This window comes from Paramormyrops kingsleyae, chromosome 7 (assembly GCF_048594095.1).
Source record: "Paramormyrops kingsleyae isolate MSU_618 chromosome 7, PKINGS_0.4, whole genome shotgun sequence".
Classification (NCBI taxonomy): domain Eukaryota; kingdom Metazoa; phylum Chordata; class Actinopteri; order Osteoglossiformes; family Mormyridae; genus Paramormyrops; species Paramormyrops kingsleyae.
Window position 1 is genome coordinate 15,070,258 of NC_132803.1, and position 11,117 is coordinate 15,081,374.

The window sequence follows — 11,117 nt, forward strand, 5'->3', positions numbered from 1 at the left end:
TGAAATTTCACTCTTCCTCCTTCAGTTTTCACTCTCTGGAAACTGCATATCGTATCTGCTCGCATGTAATGTGTGCACGGTTGTACAAAAATCTCTAGTAAATATCAGTATAATACAGGTTCCACTTCTGTTACCATGAGTCTCGGTTAAATGTATTAAACAACAGGCTAGCGCACTGAGGAAAGACTAATAAAACTGTTGTGGAAATTTCAATTACTCGCCACCAGATGACGCCAAACACACCACAGTAAAGTACAAAAATTCAACAGTTTCATCAGTCGTATCTGACTAAATATCGGGCAGCTCATTGTTAATGATGACTGGTGTTTAAAAACATTTGGTACAGAAGAGGAAATGTAGGAGTAGATCTAGTTATAGCTTTAAAACACATGATCACAGACTTGAAATTGATTTTGTCTTTGTTTGGTAAAATAACCTTTATTGGTCATAAGACAACAGCAATTTGTATAAGAAGCCCAGTCAGCCAGGCTAACATGTGTTTCAGGAAGAGTCCAGTTAGTATCTAGTAACTATTACTTTTAACGCTAATTGTCCTGAAAACTGCTATAACAATATATGCCTGTTACTTTAGGAGCACTTTGCAGGCAGTGTGGTCGACGTCTCACAAAAGGACACAATCGGTCTTCGATACAAAGGCTTTTTCAGCTTAGCAGGCAATACTGAAGAGGGCATTAAAACACAATTCATGATCCATGGCGACTGGATATGCTGGCCAGGCAGATCACGTGGCCACCTAGTGGCCGGAGGGTATAATGGACCTCTTCCGAGTCCTGCTCTGTGGCGGCTTGTCCCTTTGGAGATTTGGGCCCCTTCTGGGCACACTTGAAGGTGATCCATTCTTCGGATATCCCCTCCCTTGCATCAGCAGCAGGACAGTGTCCTCTTAGCACCAGACTGGGATCCCTCTGCCGAGGTGCCGTCAATCCCTAACGAAACCAAGATGCCAAAGGGGAGCTTCGATGATCACTGAGCATACAAATGGTATCACAGGAGGTGTCTAATACAGCCTGCGTCCTCCTACCAATGCAGACTCCTAATCGGTCTGATATCACCCATCGCCAGCTGTTTCTATTCTGTCTGTCTCCCTCTTTCCTGTGATTAAAGTGTCTGGCTTCAGTGGGATTGGTGCTCTCCCTTCTCCTCCTCCCTCCCTTAAAATCCCACCCACTTGAATGTCAGTACTGCCCCCACTTACTGATGAGGCCTTCTGCCCCTATCCCGCTGGGGGTGCCAGCTCTCTCCAGGTCCTGCAGCACAGAGTCCTCGAATGCCAGTGCTGTCACACGGAAGAAGAGGTCCTGCACATTCTCCCCTGGGAAGAAGGCACAGGGCCAGGCTAAGGCAAACCCATCACCCTCGACACATACAATGGAGACTTGATAATCCAACACACAGAACACAGATCGCAGCTCTGCTCCCCCCCCCCCCCCCCCCCCCCACCGTGACTCAGACCCACCGACTGACCTGTTTTTGCAGAAACAGACCAGAACTCTGCGTGCATGTCTGCCGCCATTCTCACGGCATCGTTCTCTGTCCTCTGACATTCAGCTGGTGACTGGAGAGATCAAAACATCACAGGGAGGACATGGGGGAGGTCAGTGGGGCACACGCCATTCAGAGAGAAAGCGGGACATTCGGTCATGTGTTCATAGGCCCGCTCCTACCAGCAAGTCACGCTTGGTCCCGACCAGGAACACGAAACACATCCCAGGCTCGTTTTCCTCCATCGCCTCCTCCAGCCACTGGCTGTGGGTGTGGACAGGGACGGGGTTAAAGACATGGTGGAGAGGCAGAGCTGTCAACAGTCCACATTAAATGAGTTTATCTGAATATTTTGCGAATGAATCTCATTGCAAACCTTGTACCCCACCCACTCACCGTGTGTGCTCCAAGGTTTTAATGTCTGCCATATCAAAGACTGTAATAATCACTGAGAAGAGAAATAGTCCTTAGTAACTTCCATGTGAAAGAAACAGACTTTGATTATGAAGTGTCCCCTCCGTATGCTACTGTATATCATTGTGGTTAAGGGGGGAGGGGGGTTATCCTTACCCTGGGCACCCCTGTAATAGGCGGATGCAATGCACTTGAACTTCTCTTGGCCAGCCGTGTCCCAGCTACAGAAATGTAAGAGCAGGGCAAGCAGTAATGTTAGTCCTGCTGATACCCCCCCCCCCGCCCCCGAGCCCCACCCACCCCACCCTCAAAGGCCCACTCACATCTGGAGGGAAAACGGCACGCCAGCCACCTCGAATTTCTCGATCTCGAAGTCCACCCCAATGGTGGCCTTGTAGTCCCTGTCAAACATGTCCTTGCAAAACCTGTGGGGTTGGGGGGGGGGGGGAGGCGGATGAGTGATCGTGTGACCTTATTTACTTAGCACTATTCAATATGCAGTCACCTGTACGTCATTTGGATTAAAGCATTCACCAAACAAACATCATTACAGCACAACGCACAGCACCTCTCTTCCTCTGAGTGTACAATATGCCCATTAAATTACTGTGAGATCAAATGTGGAAACATGCATATTTTAATGTGAACCAAGAACCTGTGATCTACTACACTAGCTACTTAGCTTACCTAGTACAGCTACTTAGAACTACTTATATCATCTAGTATCCAAATACAATATTTAAATGAAAATGAAGTATGTTTGGCCTGCTCCTGGTTTAATGAGCATTCTTATTAATTAGTCTAACTGTAATTAACACTTCACTACTATAAATGTCAGTCTGATCATTCTAGAGTTCTGTCAGAGTCATGGCTAGGTTCTAGGATGTGTTATGATTTTTATTTCCCATAAATCAGTGGGTTGTTCCACAAAGAAGGATTTCTCAGTTAGATGGGTTAACTGAAGTTAGAAGTCATCATCGTCCAATAAGAGTTTAGGTAAGAATCATTCCTATTGGACAAGCTTAAGTTAACCCAGCTAATTGAGAAATCCTGCTTTGTGGAATACCGCCCAGGATACTTTGATATCTGATAGCCACGCCCCTTTCTCAGAAGACGCCTGTCCTCCTTTTGCTTGGCAGGACAGTGCAATAAGCAGGGGCCGCATTGTAGCTGCATTACACCGTACCTGTTGATGAGACATGTCTTCCCCACGTGGAGGTCCCCAACCACCACCACCTTAGACATGGCCATCCTTCAGGAAGGGAAAGAGGACAGATTTTAGGGTTGCCATTTGTATAATTATTACCATCGTCCAAATGTCCACCTGACATTCCTGCAAATCCGTGTGAAGGCAGCCACCCTAGGATGGAGTGCTCCACCAAGGCTGGTCTTTATCGTGAAGTTCCTCAGTAATGGAAGGTATGGGAAAGGCTGCCGCAGAAGGGGGACACTCACCCGGCACTCCTGACCGCACGGTCCTGACAGGCACTTTTTACGTGGGAGTGCCAGTGATCCTTCATCTGTAGGCAGGCCTGAGGAGTGTAGCACTGCAACACAGGGTCACACGGCATCACGCGCCACCACACTGGCTATTATTCTGCCTACATATGGCCGGCGGAACAGGCTGCTCTTGCACTTCCTGCTGCATCCGCCGTACCGCCGTTATTCTGCGCTCAGCAAAAACAGAAGCGACAACCGCTGGGGGATTTTGCCTCAGTGAAGCTCATTAAGCTCATTAAGCTCATTAAGGTGCTACCCAGGTGAACAATTGATTAAACCCCCCTCTCCCCCAATTGCCCCCCTCTCCCTCTCCCCTAGCATCCTTAAAGCAGTTGTGGGGCCCAAAGATTATGTTTACTTTGCTGGCCATGGGACTCAAACCAACACCCTTCTGGGCACAGACACAGATACTGAACCCAGTAAGCCGCACAGCACTTACAGATGGTGACATTAAAATGAAAAGAACATTTGGGTTTTCCCTTCTTAGCTTTTTGCAGAGCTCTCTGTTCAATTATTAAGCTGCACTGAGATGGAAAACAAAGCAAACATGACGTGTGAAAAATCCTATCGGCTAGTTAAACACACAGAATAAAGATATTTAAAGGAAACCCTGCCTACTTTATAGGACCAGCTTTTCAATTGTACACTTAAATCAACCTCTGTCTTAAACACACATCAAATTATTACTTTGAGATTAATTAAATAATTACAGAATCACAGTGTTTCAAAAACAGTAGCATTTCTCTCCCTTGGGTCTACATGAAACTAGTAGAATAGTAGAGCTTGTTGTTACCAGAACTTAATTTCATGGCCATTTACAGACACGTTGATGTCATTTTTACACTCTTCATTCCTGCAGCTTCAGGTTAGGCGAGTCACTAAATGATACAATCTGTTCCTCACCACGAACTTTGAGAATGGACACGGTTTCTTCAGGTCAAGTTGCGGGAGAAGGTGAATATTCTGTGAGTTGATTTCTTAAAGATTACGAATCTAAAGGTAGGAGATCTTAGTGTTGGTGTTTCATGGGGGGTGAAGGTGTCGGCCTACAGAGCAGGGTCCTCACTGAAGACATGAGAAGCGAAAATGGCGGAAGGTGTCCTGGACACTGGCATTTAGAATGAAGGGGCTCCTGAAATTTGCTGCTGACTGCTGCACACAGGTGCTGAAAGGATGGTTTTCACAGCGACCTCCTACCTTAGGAAACTTGGAGACCACCCTGTCCCTGCTCACGGGCACTAGGGGGTACAGCCTCCCGTTCTGCATCTCCTACTCACTGCTGGCGGGAGACCTGACGCGCTGAAGGGGTTAAGGCATAGGGGTCACGTTGTGACACAAAGGTGCAGCCTTCCAGTCTGATGCTGACACTGTGAGCATGCTGCATGACTGCATGAATGAGTGGGTGGATATCTGGGAGCTACAAGAAGCACAATTCCTATAAGCATAAATAAGAAGAAATACAGTGTGCACAACAGCTCACATTAACATCAATTACTTTAATTAAATCAATGCAGAATTCAGAGTACAAATTGCGGACGCAAGTTTCCGTACTGTACGTAGACCTGCAGTAAGAGCGGACGATCACCGGAGGGAGGGGGGCAGACTTCCGTCGAATCCTCATAACTTGTGAAAAGCGAAAGTGGGAAACCTACACTCCGCAAAATTCATCTTGCAGAGCCATATGTTAAGAAAATGCTGATATTAACCGGAAACGGGAGTCTATAGATGCAGTCCGACCCGCTAGTTACATACTGTACGGCATATACATCTTATGTCTAAAAACATAACACATAACGTGTGAAGCTTGGGCATGCAACTACTCACGTTCAGTGGCAAACAGCCTATTATGTTGGAGTGGTTCTACTGCCAGGTTTCAGATTCCGTACCGCGGTGCTTCCAGCGCTGCTGCCTTTTCATCGAATGCTGCCCCAGTCGCCAAGGCAACAGGCACGCACCCGACGCCCCACGTGACACGGATGGCAGTGCCTGCGCGGCACGTTCTAGCCGGTCAGCGCTGCCGCTTCACTTGTTTAGTCCGGATGTCTGAAGTACTTTCCATCGCTCTGTTACCCCTGAGGACGTTATGATGATAATATGCACGTAACACGCAGCTTATCTGCAGCTCAGCTTGTATACCAACAATGAACTGGTTCATTAAAGTTTATGCCCCCCCCCCCCCCCCCCATAGGATAGATATATAGATATATGTCAAAGACATCAACGTGCAACTGTATTAAGAATATTTATAACTCCGGTTGAACTTCGATTTAAAAATTCTAACTCTAAGCAGTCAAAGTAGGAAATGACGAAATTGCATTAAATTGCTAAAAATGTACTCAACTACATTATATTATTTACTTCAAAGTATATTATTTATTTTTAAAATTTCAAAAGCATAAAATTAACAATTTCATTAACCGTGAGAGATAGTGAGAGATTAGTACATCGCAAAGCCCCTTAGGTGAGTACTGTATGCCATGTAGCGGCGCCATTCACCTGTACAACCACTGCTAGGCACACCCCCTGAGCCCGCTATGCATTCTGGGTAATGCAGTTCTATTAAACCAGCATATAACAACACATCTCCCCCCTTATAAAAAAATCATAAAAATCAACCTATCAAAACATACGTGCCTTGCTTATCTTACCGTAAGACTCTACTTTAAGCACTTAAACATGTAATATAACAAACCTTTGCATTCATACAAATCACAATGTATTTTTTTAGCTACACTTCAACATATTTACAGTCTCTAGTATTCAGCAGCTTTCAATGAGTCTCTTAGGAGGCTGAACAACTCGCTTTGGTCTGCAAGGCGTTTTCACAGGAGAGTGACTCTCATTTGTTGGCACTTCAGGATCTGCATTATGCTTCCCTGTAGTCTGGTCAGCCAGATCACTTGTGTCCTAGTTGTTGTGCCCTGTTGGGCTGTTTCAGACCAGTCAGGCTTGACATTTGTGGTTTGAGATCAACGTGATTCTTCTGCTTTCTTCATGAGACCTTTGACCATCTTTACTGAGCTCTCTACAAGGCCACTTGATCTGGGATAATGTGGGCTAGATGTTATGTGCTTGAACCCCCATTCTTTGGCAAAGTCAGCAAATTCACTACTTGCAAACTGTGGACCATTATCTGATATAAGTTCACATCGAACACCAAATACTGTTTTCAAGAATGCAATGACTGCTTTGCTAGATGTCGATTGAAGTGTTCCAACTTCTGGGTAGTTCTGGTAGTCTGGCAATACTACTGTATTGTCTTTGTGTTTGTGTGGGAGTGTAAGATGGTTAATATATATTCCGATGTAGTTGTACATCTTTAATTTCACAAAAAACAAATTCTTTGCATTTTTTTTTTTTTGCACTTGCCGTGAGTGTATGCTATAACCGTAACCATGGGCGTCATCGCCATTAAATCTGAGGGGGACATGTCCCCCTCACATTTCATAATTATTCGTTTGGACTCCCCCCACATTTAACATAAAATATTCGTTTTATGCCAGTGTGTCCCCCCCACATTCAAAATGCCTCTGATGCCCCTGACCATAACGTAGACAGGAGGCAGACCCCGAATTGCAGGAGAACAGGAGCTTTATTAGATAGCCGGGTGCAGACAAAGCTAAATCGGAGTCGGGACGGAAGCAGGAGGTCGAAAGCCGGGGAGGTCAGTCCTACAGGTAGGCACGGGGCGAGATGACAAAGGGGAAGGAGGGACGATGGTCATGGGTTGGGAGCACAGGGCAGGCAGGCTGGGCAGGCGGGAGAGGGCAGGCAGGCAGGGCAGGCGGGAGAGGGCAGGCAGGCTGGGCAGGCGGGAGAGGGCAGGCAGGCAGGGCAGGTGAGACAGGCAGGCAGGATGCAACAGGCAGGACAAGCAGGAAACATGGCAACGATACTTCGCAACATTTGCGAGGAATACTCTGGTTTAAGAAGCGGAGGTAACGAGAGGAAATTGCCTGCAGCTGCTACTGTACGTCCCGCCTGTGTGGGCGTGACAGAACCCTCCACCTGACAGGTCTGTGCGGATGGCCCCGCGGCCGGGGAGCGAGTTTGGACAGATGGGTGCGGTGATCATGCCAGGGTCCAGGATATCCTTCGTGGGCACCCAGGAGCGTTCTTCCGGACCGAACCCCTCTCAATCCACCAGATATTGAAGAACTCCCGCCCGACGGTGTCCAGGACTCCACAAATTTGGTACCCCCTTGAGCTGTCCTGTGAGGTGTGAGGAGGTGGAACAGCCACGTTATCGGGTGGGTGCACTGGGCCGTAACACACTGGTTTCAGGAGCGAAACATGGAAGGCTGGACAGATGCAGTACATGCTTGGAAGCTGAAGGCGGAAAGAGTTCAGACTCACTTGCCGCATAATCCTGAAAGGGCCGATAAAGCAAGCCAACAACTTACGACATGAGGGGAGCTTCAGGTTGCGGGTGGAGAGCCACACCCATTGGCCTACGTGGTTAGTGGGGGCCAAACGTCAGTGTCTGTCTGCACTCCAAGTTGCGGTGGTCTGTGAAGACCAGGAATGGGTGTCGAGCCCTTTCTAGCCAGTGCCTCCACTCCTCCAGAGCGAGTTTGATGGCCAGGAGCTCTCGATCCCCTACATCGTAGTTGCGCTCAGCTGGGGAGAGTTTCCTAAAGGAATAGGCACAGGGGTGTCGATGACCAGTTACCAGATGTCTCTGCAGGAGGACAGCTCCCACTCCTGCTTCGGAGGCATCCATCTCCACCTTGACGGGGAATTCTGTAACTCTATAACTTTGTTATAGAGTCTGACAGCAGATGGAAGGAAAGACCTTCTGAATCTCTCCTTCCCACATCGTGGATGCAGAAGCCTGCCACTGAAGGAGCTGCTCAGTGCTGTCAGAGTCTCCTAGATGGGGTGGGAGATGTTATCTAACAGGGATGACAGCTTAGCCACCATTCTCCTGTCACTCACAACCTCCACTGGGTCCAGAGGGCATCCTAGAACAGAGCTGGACCTCCGGATCAGCCTGTTCAGTCTCTTTCTGTCCCCAGCGGAGATGCTGCTTTCCCAGCAGACCACACCGTAAAAGATGGCTGATGCCACTACAGGGTCATAAAAGGTCCTCAGGAGCGGCCTCTGCACTCCAAAAGACCTGAGCCTCCGCAGCAGGTACAGCCTGCTCTGCCCTTTTTTGTAGAGTGCATCTGTGTTACGAGTCCAGTCCAGTTTATTGTTCAGATGAACACCAAGGTACCTGTAGCTCTCCACAGCCTCGATGTCCATACCCTGGATGTTCAGTGGTTGCAGTGTCATCAGAGAACTTTTCCAAGAAGCAGTCGGTGGAGTTGTAGGAGAAGTCTGCAGTGTAGATAATGAAGAGGACTGGCGCCAGAACCGTTCCCTGCAGGGCCCCCGTACTACAGACGATCCTGTCCAACACACAGCCCTGAGTCCCTCACATACTGTGGTCAGTTAGTGAGGTAGTCCTGGATCCATGTGGAGAGGTGATGGTCCACTCCTGTGTACTCCAGCTTGTCCCTCAGGATTGTGGGTAGGATAGTGTTGAAGGCACTGGAGAAATCAAAGAACATGATTCTCACGGTGCTCCCAGCAGTCTCCAGGTGAGAGAAGAAACAATGTCGGAGGTGGATGACAGCTGGGCAAATTCAAAACAGGAATAGTAAGGGTGACCAAGACATGCACCACTGACAACCTTCTATATGTCTAACACCCTTCCATGGTGGAACACTGCACTCCGTACCAAAATGCAGGATCTCAGTGTCTGAGTGCCAAATCATATTCAATTTATTTCTGTTTGAAGCCTTGTTACATATACCGTGCTCTTCAGTTTTGTAGAAAAATAAAAATAAAATCAATTGTTTAAAAAAAATTCTCAGTTGCGAAGACCTAAACAAACTACAGGAAACCTTCACTAACTGGGAAGCTGGAACAGACAGAGTCAGACAGACAAGATAAGAGACACTAAAACACTTTTTCATGCTAGATTTTGTCCTACAATCCAAAGAAAGAGTGAAGAATGTGATGTGTCAGCTGTGCTCATTTTTAAGTGCTAAATTCATCAAAGGAAACTTTGCCATCTCACTTATGCACACATACACAGTGTAGATGAGGCACACAAAACACATATTTACAGTAACCTGTGTCTGCAATATTGTATCAGCAGTCACAAGCAATAAGTAAGACATAAATTAAGTAACTATATGTAGTAAATTTGAAGACTCCATATTTTATGTAAAACAGCTTTTATACAAGTGCATTTTTGGCAGCAATATGAATATAATAATAATAATATAAAAAATGACTTCACCGTCATTAAAACCCTGGCTCAGCGGGCTAAATGTAGTGCAAACTGCATGCCCTGCTGCCACGTAAGCGGCAGCAGTGTTTGTGTGTGAGAGAGTGAGCAAGGTGTGCCAAGGCCTTAAAGGCACCTGGTACCAGCAAGTAATCACAGGTGAGCCTCAGGGTAAGCAGGTAAAGGCAGGTAAGCGGCGGCAGTGTTTGTGTGTGAGAGTGATCAAAGTGTGCTGAGGCCTTAAAGGGACCTGGCACCTGCAGGTAATCACAGGTGAGTCCAGAAGATCACGTCCATTGCTGTTTGTCAGGGTGCTGCCATGCTTGATGGCTGTTTCCATGACAGTGCCTGTGAATGGCCGACGTCCTCCTGAACTCAGACCAACCTCACTTCCATCCACAGTCACGATACAAGGCAGAAGGTAATGACTGTCCTGCAAATCCTGCTTTACATAGTTAAACTAGCTTTGTAGACCAGCCCAGAGCTCTGAGAACTGGATGAGGAACTTATCTAGATATTGTATACAGATTTCTTTATGGAGTGACAAATAGTGGGACGATTATTGTAATCGGGGTAAAAAGTAAAAAAAAAAAAAAATAGTTGAGAAGATGCGTTGATCTGTTCAGTCTGACCATGTACTCGCTTTGGACTCAGTACAGACCAATGGCATTGACATACCTAGACTATGACCAAAGACATTTTCTTTGTTTTCACAAACTACATGATGAGTGGTATTTCTCTGAGGGCATAAGGGAGCTACATGAGAGGTGCTGTGGTGATATGAAGCCCATGCCCTCCATTATGCAAAGGTTTTCTGGGTCCGTTTGCTCTTTGGGACGCCTCTTATTAACCCAGGTAAGATCATTAGTCCTTCTTTCATTGGCTATTTCCTGTTATCTGGGGCAAAATATTTATAGGGGCTGGTGGAACAGTGTCCAATGAAACATTTAACTACATGAAAGTTTACTTCCTCAGTAACACCCCCTTGTCAAACATAACATGGTGTGAGGGAGATCCAGTAAGACTATGGAACTCCTCTATATTTAATAGTAAAAAATATTTCAAGTAGAAGTCGAATGCATAAGTGTTGCTCAAGTGGGTATTCTTGAATTAATTGCTTTTTGTGTGGTTTCAGCAGATAATGTAACAGTTCTTCCTTGCTGACCTCCCATGTAGGTTAAATTTGTCTCTTTCTAATGTTTGGCTCTGACATTTTCACATGGACTGTGGCAAGACCTGCCTGTTGTTATGTCCCGGTCGAGGCGTAAACAGGGAGAACAGGGTATGGGGAGGGAGAAAGGAAGGAGAAGGGGATGGAGGAAAAAGAAATGACTGATAGAAATTGCTATAGTTAAGAGAGAATGTATTTTAGCCAGTGCTGAAAGGAACTTTTCAAAGCTGAAACTTATCAAAACTT

At 46.6% G+C, this 11,117-nt stretch overlaps 1 protein-coding gene across 2 annotated transcripts; it reads right to left on the bottom strand.

The window, feature by feature from the left end:
* Positions 1 to 423: 423 nt before the first annotated feature.
* Positions 424 to 5,569, bottom strand: rab36 (RAB36, member RAS oncogene family). Of its 2 annotated transcripts, none has more exons than XM_023823055.2 (11): positions 5,242 to 5,569; positions 4,615 to 4,716; positions 3,373 to 3,464; positions 3,104 to 3,169; positions 2,241 to 2,342; positions 2,074 to 2,138; positions 1,900 to 1,951; positions 1,686 to 1,767; positions 1,486 to 1,576; positions 1,217 to 1,333; positions 424 to 947 (listed from the first exon to the last, which is right to left on the bottom strand). In XM_023823055.2, exons 2-11 carry the CDS (start codon positions 4,681 to 4,683, stop codon positions 883 to 885), a joined length of 801 nt encoding a protein of 266 aa, XP_023678823.2. In that variant the 5' UTR covers positions 4,684 to 4,716; positions 5,242 to 5,569; the 3' UTR covers positions 424 to 882. The 2 variants fall into 2 exon arrangements, with proteins under 2 accessions (XP_023678823.2, XP_023678824.2); XM_023823056.2 differs by having other exon boundaries at positions 3,373 to 3,584; positions 5,242 to 5,257.
* Between the last annotated feature and the right edge of the window lie 5,548 nt (positions 5,570 to 11,117).

Excerpts from the sequence above, each read along its gene's own strand:
- rab36 (XM_023823055.2), bottom strand. The coding sequence starts at position 4,683 with ATGCAGAACGGGAGGCTGTACCCCCTAGTGCCCGTGAGCAGGGACAGG. Across the intron at positions 3,465-4,614 it reads TGGTCTCCAAGTTTCCTAAG|TGCTACACTCCTCAGGCCTG; the intron begins GTAGGAGGTCGC and ends CCTGTGTTGCAG. Across the intron at positions 1,577-1,685 it reads GGACCAAGCGTGACTTGCTG|TCACCAGCTGAATGTCAGAG; the intron begins GTAGGAGCGGGC and ends TGATCTCTCCAG.